This window comes from Balaenoptera acutorostrata, chromosome 13 (assembly GCF_949987535.1).
Source record: "Balaenoptera acutorostrata chromosome 13, mBalAcu1.1, whole genome shotgun sequence".
Classification (NCBI taxonomy): domain Eukaryota; kingdom Metazoa; phylum Chordata; class Mammalia; order Artiodactyla; family Balaenopteridae; genus Balaenoptera; species Balaenoptera acutorostrata.
Genome location: NC_080076.1, coordinates 13,134,435 through 13,148,111, shown reverse-complemented (window position 1 = coordinate 13,148,111; position 13,677 = coordinate 13,134,435). Strand labels below are relative to the sequence as shown.

Below are 13,677 nucleotides of genomic sequence, written 5' to 3'. Positions count from 1 at the left end.
GTAAAAAGAAACGAAATTGAGTTATCTATAGTGAGGTGGATGGACCTAGAGTCTGTCATACAGAGTGAAGTAAGTCAGAAAGAGAAAAACAAATACCGTATGCTAACACATATATATGGAATCTAAAAAAAAAAAAAAATGGTTCTGAAGAACCTAGGGGCAGGACAGGAATAAAGACGCAGATGTAGAGAATGGACTTGAGGACATAGGGAGTGGGAAGGGTAAGCTGGAATGAAGAGAGTGGCATGGACATATATACACTACCAAATGTAAAATAGATAGCTAGTAGAAAGCAGCCACATAGCACAGGGAGATCAGCTCGGTGCTTTGTGACCACCTAGAGGGGTGGGATAGGGAGGGTGGGAGGGAGATGCAATAGGGAGGAGATATGGGGATATATGTATATGTATAGCTGATTCACTTTGTTATAAAGCAGAAACTAACACACCATTGTAAAGCAATTATACTTCAATAAAGATGTTAAAAAAAAAGAAAATAGCTAGGAGATAGCCCTGAAATTTTAGATTTACAGGTGCCAACTGGCATCCTTTATAGACTTTCTTTTTTTCCCAAGAGATAAAATATCAATGTCTGAAGATGATGATATAATTTGTAATTAACTTTATTCCTATGCTAATTGTAAGAAGGCATTGAACTAAGAAGACTAAGTTTTTGTCCCATATTCCCTTTGAAAATTCTAATGCATCTCAGTAGAATATTCGGCTGCAATTGAATTTCAAAGGTAATACATAGGTATGACATTCATCGTGCTGTAAAGCAGAAGAAATCTTAGTATTTGTGAAGAAGAGTTGGAAAAAGTCAAGAAAAGACAACCTGCAACACTCATGCCTTGTTTGGTGCTCCAAGCATTAGAAGTCATAAACTCTCCATATTCTTTCACAGCTTAAGAAAAGACATTTTAAAAATAGAGAAATATAGTAATTGGAACTGTCACAAGAAAGATGTATTGGTCTCAATGGTAAAATCTCCCTTGGAAAATTTAAGCTTCACTTGACACAGTGGGTCCTTGGGCTGGTTTCAGGAGACAGAGTAAAAAGGAGAGTGGGGTCAGTCATAAGCTTCTGACTCATTACGTTGACGCTGCAGAGAGCTGATTAGCCAATTATTAACTAAAAACGGAATATGGCTCCATCCCTGAAATTCTGAAGGCAAAACAAGGAGCAGAATGGAAATACTGATGCCAGTGAAATTGCTCGTAGAATCTGGTCAGTCGCCTAAGAAAATCAGCCAAGTAGTCCTTAGTGCTTTTGTAACTGCTACCAATGGCCACGCCAGCATGTCAGGGAGATTCTCTTTCTAACATGTTTAAGAGGGCGTTTGGGGAAGTACTCTTTAGTATAAGCTATTTTAGTTGTTTAGTTAGTCAAACTTTATCTAAGGCTAGAGTATAACCCTCACTCTACTCTCACATTGCAGAGATCAGAGCTAGTACAAACTCCTCCAGCAGATTCTATGTTTTCCCTGCACAGGGTTGGAATTTATGATCTCTGGAGGGAAAGCATCATATCTGATGACAGAATTTTTCCTTGCCCGGTTGCCTGTAGCAAGATTGGAGTAAGGGTTATAATATTCCACCTTGGGCAGACCCCTTTTCTGCCCCCTCTTGCTGGTTATCCAGACATAATGCTTTTTCCTTCAGGTGAATCCCACCCTTCACATGTTGGAAGGTGACAAGGAGCTACCCCTTGGAGGTCTCCCTGTGGTGGGGTGATGGGCAGGTAGGGGTCAGTGATGGAGGCTGGCAGGAGAGGGGAGGGTCCCCGATGAGAAAGCCCACACGGCTTTGGAGAAACAATCATTCCGTCATCATTCTCACTGAAGGACAGCTGGGTTTATCTTTTGTCTGGCAAATAAAGAGCAGAGAAATCGTGTTGGCACTACAAAATCGAGCACAGATCAGAACATGCAGCAATCTACGAAAATACTTTTAGAAATGAAAATGGCTTTGTCGTAACTTCAAAAGTTTTACAACCTCCATTTAAAGAAAGAGGACCACGCGTAAAAGATGTTAGATGGTAAACACCTGCTCTTCAGGAACACAAATGTCACAGTGGACTAGGAATTTCTATAAGTAGCGTTTTGGAAGAGAAGCCTCTTCATAAACAGAACAGTGCTAGAACCTAAAACCAAACCAAAACAAAAGCTTTTGTTTTAATCTCTCCCCTGTTCTGGTTCAAATCCACTTGGACTTGTCTGCAATACCAGAATGATTTAAGAAAGATAGTTCTTCAAATTAATCTATTCTAATCAACCTCATCAGAGTCTCAGGTGTCTTTTACCAAAAAAAAAAAATTAATGAAATACTTTAAAAACTGCAGGCTAGTGTTTATTAAGTCTTCATAATATGTAGAAAGAGCACCTAATGGGTAAATATTTACCAAGGGAACTCCCCCTGCCTTTCAGTTCTCTTAAGCGTACGTCCGTGTAACACAGTATTTTTTAAATCATCTATGTTTCTCCTCCTAGTTAAATCAGGCCTAATGCACACATGAACAACCATATGGTTAGAAATAACTTTTTCAGACAAAGATTGAAGTGTATGCAAAATAACACATCCTTAGGGTTTTGTTTTGTTTTGTTTTGTTTCTTCTTTTTCCCTCTAAATCTGAGAGTTTAGCATCATCTTGTCAGGCTGTGTGGCAACTGAGTTCACAACGACATCTCCAGCCCTGGTCTGTGAGGGTATCCAGGGCAGAGGAAAAGCCTTCCTCCCTGGACCCCCAAACTAACCCAGGGCCGGGCACATAGAAGACTTGCAGTCATGTCTGTTGAATAACTGTCTCCGTCCTTGGCTGACTCTCATCGTTAACTGCGTTTCGATGTCAAGCACTGATTTTTGTTTGAATTGAACCTCAAATACGATATATCTCTGGGGGAAAAAAAAACCTTTTTACTTGTACACTACAAATACAGTGTTGTTTTTCCAGCACAAATGCGCTTCTGCTGAAATACTGCTTTGCTAAAGTCTTGCGAAGACACGATGGATGACCTCAGAAATGGGTGCGGGGACGTGCTGAGTGGGAGAGACCACCATTAATACCCACAGCACCCACACACCTGCTTTATGAGTGGGTTTGCCATCCTCCAAACAGCTGACTAGGACTGGGAGTCGAGATAAAGAAAAACTATTTAAGAGTTTGGCTTAAAAAAAAAAAAAAAATCTGTGGCTTTCTGTTACCTGGTGTGCTGGGTAGCCTAATAACATTTAGCAATTCTGAAATGTACCGGTTCAATCAAGGATTGCTAAAAAGATCAATCAGTTCTCACTAGAAAGCACAGCTAAAAGTAACAGGATGCACAGAAGAAAGCCATGTTTTCGACCGACATTAAACAGCAACAAAGGCCCTAAAACAGAAAAGAGAACTGAGTGAACTATATAATTTTACAAAAGTCCCCAAAAGCAATCGCTCAACAGCACATAACTGCAAACTCTAGGAGCAATAATGTATCTTTCTCTACAAAATAAATTACTGAAAGGGGTCATGTGATTCTTAGCAGGCAGAAAGATGCACTTTCCCAAGGAAAGTTCATCATTAAATACATTATTTAAGACTGGATCATCTTCAGGCTATTTTTAATCCTATCATTTTGCTGCCAAAATTGGCTATAAGCAGCTGAAACTCAGCCACTAGAAAACTGAGGCTTTTTCATGTATTTTGTACACTGGCCTGAGAAGAGTATTGCTTTCCAGTTAAGCAAACGTTTGGGTAGATGTGGACTACGTACAGAAAAGAGAAACTGCTTGCTGACCAACTAATAAAAAGGAAGCCACCCTCTACTGGATGTGGAGAAGTAAGTTCCTGTCTTCCTAAACCACAAAGACCAAATGACAAACACACAAAAAAAGTCGCACCACCATGTCATCAACAGAACGAAGCCAATATCCAAGTTACGGCATCGCATTCTTGCAGCTGTCAAACATCTCACTCTCTCCTAAGACATGAAGCGAAATGTTGTCACGTTTCTCAGTTCGGAGGGCGCCATCAATGTTCATTCACCATCAACTTGCCCAAATCTCAACCCTCTGCTTGCAAGAGCCCCTTGGTCGTGAAGCGGTCTCAGGGCCCCTGAACTCATCTACAGAATTTGAACTGTGTTACAAGGGGATCAAACAATACCGAATGGAGCTATTAAAAGAGCTAAATTTCCTGTCTTTAACTGGAGTAGAAAAGCTATCTTACTTTCGTGGGGTCTGTAATGCCAACACAAATTGTATAGCTACCACGCAAAACATTCTTGAGAGGATGGAGCTTATAATAATTTCTCTCCTGTCTCTCTTGCATTCCAGTCTATTTCTTCCAAGGGTCAGATCACTCTAGCGGATACATGGGAAATATTCAGCATCCTAGGTAATATTATGGACCCGCGGGGCCACTGGAAAGGTACACTGTAGGATCCAACCCAGGTTGCCGTTTTTCCTAAAAGGCGTCCACGAGAATCGATGGTCAGTGATGGCAGCCAGCATCTCTAACTCTCACGTGCACACAAACACCTGTAGACGTGGCGAACCACAGATTCTGACTCAGAAGCTCTGGGGCGGGACCTGAGACTCTGCATCTCTAAGAAGCTCCCAGGTGACACCCAGGCTGCTGGTCCCTGAGCCACACTTGGAGCGGCAGGGTCTCGGACATCTCCTAGAACTGCTGCCTCCCTCTGGAAGCCTTATTCAGACTTAGGAATAAAGCCATACTCCACTCCACAGCCAACTTCTTCTTTAGTCTTTATATAATTTGTAGACTTCTAGGACCATCTCTCAGACACCTATCATCCAAGGCCCTGCTTTCTCCAAGTTATGGAACATGGAATGCAAACTGTTTTTCCTCGGTCTCAGAAGTAGCAGCAGCAAAGAAAAAAAATGTGACTTAGAATCTAAAGCCCCCGTAAGAATAGATTCAGTAGATGAGCTGATCCACCGAGTCTTGTAGACAGTACAAGTCATTGTCCAACGTTAAAATAATGTGCTAGCTCTCTTCTGAAATTTTACCATCCTTACTGAGTCCTTTACACTGCAAGACGCAACATATTATTAGAGATGCAACACTGATTGGTGCAAATTTGGAGGAAAATCTGTCTGTATGCCAAATGCTTAAAATAAAAATTTAGGTTCATAATGCACCTTTGAAAGGATAAGTACATCAGGCTCTCAAGTACTACCACTTTTATTATTCCAAAGTGTCCATTTATGATTGCATTTCCTGATATATACTTTTTTTTTTGCCAAAGTCCTCTGCTTTCCTATTTAGTCATCCATCTATATGTTGTCCTGAAAGCTACACATTTTACCATCAGCTATTTGTGCTTCTATATGATTTATTTTTACTATAAGAGGTTTTGTCAAAAAAAAGTTTATCATGTTCTACGGTACGTCATTGTGGTTTGGCATCATAAAATGTAGCCTCTACATTTATCAACCTCAGATACCTGTTGACCACAAAGATAGGCTCTACTAAGAAAACTCTATTTTGAAAGGAGGAAAAGGTGAGCCTTCACTTAAAAAGAAAATTCAACTGTATGAGATGTTAATATACCACAACTCGACAATAAAGATCAAGATTATATCTTAATTTCTATCATAAACATATGTCTCCATTTCCCATCTTTTTATTAAATTACTTGACACATGACAGTTACCACCATGGATTTCTTTCAACTAGAAAGAAAATTTTTAAAATTTTTTTCACAAAAATATGTAATAGTCAACTGTTATATTAGTTTTACTTTGGTCTTAAAATGATCCTTTTGGCGTCTGGAAGTCCCTACCTCTTTGGTTATGGTGGTTAAAAATAAAACCACCTACTTAACCAAACATTTAACAAAAATATTCTTTACACACTTCACTGAACTCTTCCAGAATTACTAAAGATCTGATAATACCAGATCTCGAAAAACAAACAATTCACAAAAAACATTTAAATGTTAGAGATTAAATGGGGATGTTTTACTTTTAAACACTGAACAGTGGCATCAATATTTTGTCAACTTTGGTCAAGTAGGATCAGATGTTCATGTCAGTCATCTACTTTTCTTGGCCTTTTCTCTTTTTGGCCCCTTACCATTAGCACACTTTGTAAACTGTAGTAAAATATGTAATGTGCTTCTTGAAATCGAATCCACCTGTAGTGACTTCTAAGCTTTTTGCTCCTGTTAGGTCCTATAAAATAATAACATTAGTAATTCTCCCTAGAGACTGTGAAAGGAAGCACTGAATTGCATCCTTTTTCAAAGACAGTTCTTCAGATTAAAAGACAAGAATTATTCCCCTTTCATTTTTTCACAAATTAATCACTTCAGATATAAAGTGTAGATGTCAATTACACTTCTTCAGTCTTAGGATCTGTACCCCTCCCCCAAAGAACCACACACACAAAAAAAACTTTACGGTGACATGATAGAGGCTCTATCTAGCACAACAGTACCAGAAAAAAAACAGTTCACAGATGTTCCTCAAAAATACAGGCATCAATCACTTCAGCTAAAGTCAGAGCACGAGAATCCACAGCTACGAATCAATTCTTCTACACTTTATATAGATACTCTAGATGCAAGTTTTGCCAGCAGAGGGGACCACCAAATCACATGGATTCTAGGTGGTGAAAAGTAGAAGATACTAAAATTCCAGTAAACCTCAAAATCACACACAAGTTATAGAAATAGAACACAAGGTACGCAGCCAATGCAAATTCTGTCACTGACGAAATAAACAACCAGAGCTGAGTCTTCTTCAAGACACTAGGTCATGCCCACTAGGAGTATGGCGCACATTGGAGGCTGGAGTCGCCAGACTTTTGGAAAGTCAACTTACAGCTTACCTCTTTACAAACATCCAGGTGTTCCAGGGAAAGGGGCTACACTGGTTTTCCTCTCTGGGTAGATCTTACCAAGTGAGTCAGAAAAGGCATGCCCTTGGTCCTCTGGGAGAGTCTGCTCTTCCAACTGGATGGTTCTCAAATTTTAGTACAAAGAAGAAACCCCCAGGGGAGCTTATTTCTGATGCGGATTGCCAGGACCCAGCTTGGCATCTAGTTTACGAGTTGTCCCTGAAATGTCCCATTTCAACAGGCTACTCAGGCCAGGTACCATGATGAGGGGGATCCTCGGACCCCCAGTTTGAGAAACCCTGAAGGGATGCCATTTACCCCAAGATCCTACTGAACAGCAAAGACTGGATCTTTGAACCTCAATGGCTGGCAAGCAAGGGAAACAATTTTGCCGGGAAGCAATAATCACAGTTGGGTTGGCAGGGAGACCTCTGTACAGGGAAAGAGGGAGGGAAGCCACAACCCTGATTTTATTTCATTGGCTCATTGGCCTCCCTTGGCCCAGTAGCCCACCCAGACTCCAACCGCCGCATCTCAGACCCGAGAGGTCCAGCCCAGACTCACATTCAACCAGACATGTACCTACCCAGCCTCCGTTATCCTGGATCCAGGTGTGCAGGTGTCGGTTCAGGTACTCAGTCATCCACAGGGCGATGTTGTCCACCAGGGGGGACATCTCCCGGTTGACGCTCTCCACACACATGACCCCACCGAACTCAAAGAAGGCCACAATCCTCCCCCAGTTCACCCCATCCCTGAAGAGCTCCTCCACCACCGTGGCAAAGCGTCCCCTCGCGGTGAAGGGCGTCAGGTGCAGCTGGCTGGACATCTCTGCGAAGTCGCGGCGGTAGCGACGAGAGAAATCATCACCGGCCTGGCGCAGGGTCAGGTGGACCACAGGTGGCACGGGGCTGAGAGCAGGCCCCCCGGCGGGGGCGGCGGGGGCGGTCTGGGGCGGCGGCGGGGAGGTCCTGGATGGCGCTGGGGTGCGCCCAGGCTGGGAGGAGAAGATGCCTGGCGCGGGGGCGGCCCCCGGGGACGCGGTGCCCGCGTCTCCGGCATCCCACTCGTAGCCCCTCTGCGACAGCTTATAGTGGATGTACTTCATCACTATCTCCCGGTTATCATAGCCTGTTCTCCCAGCGTGCGCCATCCTTCCTCCACGTAAAAGCAGCCGGGTACCAACAGCACCTCTCGCCCCCGCTTCCCGCCCCACTGCCCCGCACGGGAGAAGAATAGTTATAATCCAGCTATTTTACTGGATGTGCTTTGCATTCTTGGATGAGGGGGTGTCTTCAGTCACGCGGAACACTTGATTCTGGTGTTTCCCTCTTGGCATGAGATGCAGGAAATTTTTATTTAAATTCCTTTCGGATCTTTATTTCATGAGGCACGTTATTAGTTATTGTTAATAGCAGTCTACTTCTTCCGTGATGCTGAAAGGTTAAAAAAACTAATCAGTCAAAATCAGGTGCATTTCCCTTTATACACTGGGTGAAAGCAGGGCACACACACTACAAGTTACACAGCTAAAAAGAATATAATAAACTGCCTGGAAATTAAACTTACTCGAATGCACTTAAAGTTAAAATCTCAACTGTTTCCACTGAAAGTTACATGAAACCCATTTCCTGTGCAAAGAACTTACTTGTATTTTTTCAGGACAGCATGATCCTCTGTCAAGTTTCCTTTTCTGTGAAAACAAATGCATAAGGCAAAGATTCCATCAATCTTCAGAACTCTCCAGTTATAGCTGCTGTGAAACTTGCAAATGAATCAGGAGTTGGGGGCGGAGGGTGTAAAAATTAGGAGAATTTCCAGTTTGATTCCCAGACTTCTCCTCACAGAAATGTCAATCCGTAGGAATCCCAACCGGAGATCTCAAGAGCACGAGCAAAGAAAGGCAGCGGCGGCGGCAGATGAATTACAATTTTCAGTCCAGTATTTGCAGAAGTCCTGTGATTTTCCCCCTCTCGGCAATTTACACGCGCACACACACGCGCGGGCACAGACATGGATCTCTGTCCGCGGGACCGCTTCACGCCTCCACGGGAGAGAGACAGGGACCGGGGGCCGGTGGACGAGCCGGGGACGGGGGCAGGAATCCTCTTCTGATTAAACTCCGAACAGCGAACGCATTTTCCGAAAAGCTGCTTGATAAATGAAGGCTGGACGCGCCCGGCCCGCCGGTGCCGAGCGCGAGAAGCCCGCGCTGTGTGTGGTGCGGCGAGGGCTGGGGAGAAGGACGTGGTGGGGGAGGGTTTTATTTTTTCCCTCTTTTCCTAAAAAGGATGACTGCTACGAAGTTCTCCCCCCTGGACCCCCTCTTCCGCTGCACCCCACCGGCGCACCCCGCCTCCGGGCTGCGCACCCTTTCTCCTCCTCCTGCTCCTGCGCGGCGGCGCTGGCGGCGCCCGCCTCCCCCGCGCTCCCGCCGCGCACCCGCTCCGGGCGATGACGGCCGCGCCGGCGGGGAGGGCCCGGCGCCCGGCACCTTCGCTGGCGGCTGCGGCGGCGGCGGCGGCCTCGGCGGCGGCGGCGGCGGCGGCGGCGGCTCGGCGGGGAAACCGAGAGCGGCGGGCGGGAGCGCGGCGGGCGCGGGCGGGGGCGGGGGCGGGGGCGGGCGCGAGGAGGAAGGGGGCGGGCGCGGCGCGGGGGGGCCTGGCCTCTTCATTCTCCTCTCGAACCGACTGGTTTCCTGTACGTACGTCACACGGTTCATTCAAAAAAAGAAGAAAGAAAGAGCCCTCCTCGGAGCCGCCCCGCCGCCCCCTCCGCCCCCTCCGCCCCCTCCGCCCCGCTCCCCTTGCCGGGTTAAAGGAGCCGCGGCCGGCCCGGGAGTGGCGCGCCCCGCCTGGGACTCATGGCGCGCAGGCCCGCGGCCGGGGAGGGAGCGCCCGGGACGGCCCCCGCCCGCTGGGCCCGGCCGGTGGGTGGCGCAGGCCTCCCGCGCGGCCGCGGCGCGGTGGGTGTGCCAGGGGCCTCGTCGGGCCTGCGGCGGGCCCGGCGCGCGCTCGGAGTCTCCGGGGCCCGCGAGGGGCCGGGGGCGCCCGGGGAGCCGCACGCGGCCGGTCGAGCGGCTGCCGGGGCCAGGAGCTGGGGGGACGCCGACAAAACAAGCGCTGGAAGAGCGCCGGGAATCGCTTCGACCCTTTCTAGCCGTGCGCGCGCGGGGTGTGTGTGTGTGTGTGTGTGTGTCCGCGTCCACACATCGTGTTACCAGGGACGTCGACCCTTTCTAGCCGTGCGCGCGCGCGGTGTGTGCGTGTGTGTGTGTCCACACATCGTGTTACCAGGGACCTCAGCGCTGCCCTCCCATCAAGAGAGGCGACGCTGCACGTTCATCCGCGAGGGAAGCCCCAAGCATCGTGTTTACTTTCAAGCTGCTTCCTAGGTGTCCACGCACAACATACACTCTGGAGACACCATCCGTGACCGAGGCCACACAGAGCTCTCAGCGGCGCGGCCGAGGGATTAGTGAGGGATACCAAGGGCTTTCGAGTGGTTAAGTAAATGTTTTTCCTCTGCTCCTAACAATTTCGGCACTGGGTTAGGGCTGAACGCCACGGGGGGCTACAGGGCAACTTTCAGGCCCGCAGCCCCCCAGCCAGGGTGGGTGGGTTTCTAAAGGCCTCCGCGGTCGTCTAGCAGCCAATCTTAGATGTCCGCACCTTCTCGAGTTATCTATACATACACAAACCTATATATTACACACACATATGTACACATTTTTTTAAAAAAATTCACCAGGATGAATAGCTCCCAGGAGAAAAGCACATAGGGCAAACAAGTTGCATGTGTTTATTTTTATCTCTAAGAGTCTTTGACAGAAAAAGTGCCAGGAAAAAAATAGCACGGCGGCTTACCTAATAGGACTCAAGTACAAACATATAGGGACACTGGCCTGTTGAGGTCATAGAAACATGACAAGTGAGTACTGCCGTGTGTACAAATATGTTCTCACTATATTTTGTCTCATTCCTAGTCTAAAATCAAAGCATTCATTCTGTGGCAAAATAAGCACGACAAATTATTTTCATTTCTTCATTTTATCAAATACAATCGGCCAACATGCCAACCTCTTGCATATAGGAATGGGTGCCTAGTACAAATGTCTTACCCAGGCAAGAGGGAATGAAGGAAGGTGGTCCTTCTTGCCTTCCAACTGCTGTAACAAAGTCCCTTTTTATCCATGGCAGTGGCAGGGAGGTGTGCTGGCCTGGAGAGAGACACTGGGTAAAGACTGACCTGGATATATGTTTTCACAGAATAGCAGGAGCCCGTGTTAATGCCACACATCATGGTTTAGGGATCTTCTCAGAACCTTGTCCTAACCCCCCAAAATCACTTAAGAGGAATTCAAAGCCCTAGTGCTTGAGACCCAGCACATCAGTGAGGAAATGAGAGGCCAGAGTTGGAAAAAAGATTGTACTTCTGCAAAGACGGAGACCAGAAGGAAACATATCCCATTCCCAGAAAAAGGAAAGCTGCCTTTTTTTCTCCTTTACTCCACAGAGCCTCACTTTACAGATTCCTCCACACTTAAGTGGCATCCTGACCATAACCAAACATTCTCCAGACAGGTATGCATTATTCCTTGACTAAGGCTATCTATTCCCTAGGAATGTTCTGGATACTCTTTCAATCAAAAGAGTGAAACCGTTCTTCCATTCATATTGCATGCTTATTAGATTCCACCCAAAGTGTAAGGACAAGTATTCTTTGGAGGTGTGTGACTTAACTATTTGTCTGTGAGTATTGGTGAGCTAGTGGAGGGAGCACCGGTCTGAGTCAGGAGTCCTAGGTGTGAATCTAGAGACCTTCCGATAACCTTCAAAATGTAGGCACTGTGGGCTTTTCACTTCCCAAGACGTCTTCCACTTAGAGCCAATGGATGGTCCTTTTCCTGGTTTTGCCTGGCTGGCTTCTAGCAGTAGGGTGGCACCGGGAAGAGAAAAGAACAAGATGCAGGGAATGGAGACTGTACCAAGAGTCTGAAAGGCCTGTGTTTCCCTTCTTTATTCTCCAATCTGCCAAACAAAAAGCTTTTTATTGCCAGTTTTTGCCACCTACTGGTTGATGTTTAACAGTATCATTCAGAAAGTTCTCTTCATCCATCACCAATATAAATCTTCCCGAACTTTATGAAATTCAAAAAGGACATTATTCTAATCTGAACATAAATACTAATATTTAATATAGGTATGTATCAAATCTTCCCAACTATTAAAATTTTTATTTAAAACGAGGATAGAAAGACAGTGTTTACTGAGAGGGAATTGACAACTAATACGTAAGATGAAAGAGTTAAAAATATAAAACATGACCCCAAACCATTTAGGCAAACTGACGTGAAAATAAATCCATCAACAAAATGAACTGACTAGGGAGAGTAAAAACAAGCAGATAGCCTGCATAAAAGAAAAAGGAACTGCTTAAAAAATAACATCTCACAGGCCTAGATAAGCAATCCAAAACACGAATTTCCAATTTCAAGTATCTTCTACATTATTGTTTCCAACTTTATTGAGATATAATTGACGTAAGTATCTTAAATACTAGAAACTCTTATGCTAAATAGGGCCATATGCTTTAAGACGGTTTACACACTTTGTTGACAAACATTATATAATAATGTTATTACTATAATACTAATTCCCTATTAGTATTAGTTAGTAATACTAACAGTAATACTGTTCCTGACTCATTTATGCTCGAGCCCCTCTTCTGTGTGATCGCATCCAAGTAATCCACTGTGTGCTCTCAAACCATCTTTGTTCTCATCAGGAAACTCTTATACCAAATCTAAACCAACACGCCTTGGTTTAACTGAAAAACCCACCTGGCTAATTTTTGGTGGGTCCTAAGCCTCAAAACAATGTTTGGAATCATTAAGCAACAACTTTTGAAACCAAGCAAGGAAGTGCAGGTAAGTCATTCTGTTGCGCAAGTTTAACAGCCAGCAAATAATGTTTACGTTTGGTTTACAAAGGAAAGCACAATAAACTCACTCGTGGCAATTTTTTCCTTTCAAATTAATGACTTGGCATTTAAAGTGAATCAACTGAGATTAGGAACTTGTCTTATACATTTCAAATGTTTACTGCTCTTGTTGGATTGACATGAAACACCATAGTATTGAGGGGAAATAGGCAAAGAATATACATTCTTATGTTCAATAACTAATGTTTATTCTCTTATGCTCTTTAGCACAGAACACAGCATCTCCCAGACATTGGTGATGAACACATTTAGAAAAATCAAGGTTAATATGTTTGTTATCTAGAGCAGCAGTAACAAAGTACCACAAACTGGGTGGCTTAAAGCAGAAATTTATTCTCCCACAGTTCTGGAAGCTCGAAGTCCAAAATCAAGGTGTCAGTAGGGCCATGCTCCCTCTGAAGGCTCTAGGGAAAAATCTTTCCTTACCTCTTTCTAGCTTTCGTTGGGGGCTGGCAATCTTTGGCTTGCAGCTGCTTCACTCCGATCTGTACCACTGTCCTCCCGTGGCATTCTCCCTGTGTGTGTCTGTTTTCTCCTATTTTTATGAGGTCACCAGTCACATTGGATTAGGACCCTAATAACCTCATCTTAACTTGGTTATATCTATGAAGACCCCATTCCCAAATAAGGTCACATCCACAGGTACTGGGGATTAGGACATCAATCTTTTGATTAGGACATCATCTTTTGAGGACACACAATTCAACCCATAACAATATGTTTATCTTCTATCTTAATACGTTTTTTTCCAAACTAATGAGAAATGTTTATTCCAAGGTGCAAGGGCTCAGCAACGCCTGAATTTCCAAGGGAACCATGATCTTTCTAAATCTTG

At 45.0% G+C, this 13,677-nt stretch overlaps 1 protein-coding gene across 4 annotated transcripts in view; it reads right to left on the bottom strand.

The window, feature by feature from the left end:
* Nucleotides 1-9,373, bottom strand: part of BCL2 (BCL2 apoptosis regulator) — a 185,833-nt gene extending 176,460 nt beyond the window's left edge. The window contains exons 1-3 of one of the 4 annotated variants that reach the window (XM_007192010.2): nucleotides 8,488-9,373; nucleotides 7,426-8,275; nucleotides 1,769-1,864 (exon numbers count right to left, since the gene is read on the bottom strand). In XM_007192010.2, the coding sequence (XP_007192072.2) occupies nucleotides 1,817-1,864; nucleotides 7,426-7,992 (615 nt within the window). In that variant the 5' untranslated portion in view covers nucleotides 7,993-8,275; nucleotides 8,488-9,373 and the 3' untranslated portion in view covers nucleotides 1,769-1,816. Of the gene's footprint in view, nucleotides 1-1,768; nucleotides 1,865-7,425; nucleotides 8,276-8,487 lie in introns of those variants that run through there. The other 3 variants (XM_057526954.1, XM_057526955.1, XM_007192009.2) reach the window with 3 other exon arrangements.
* Between the last annotated feature and the right edge of the window lie 4,304 nt (nucleotides 9,374-13,677).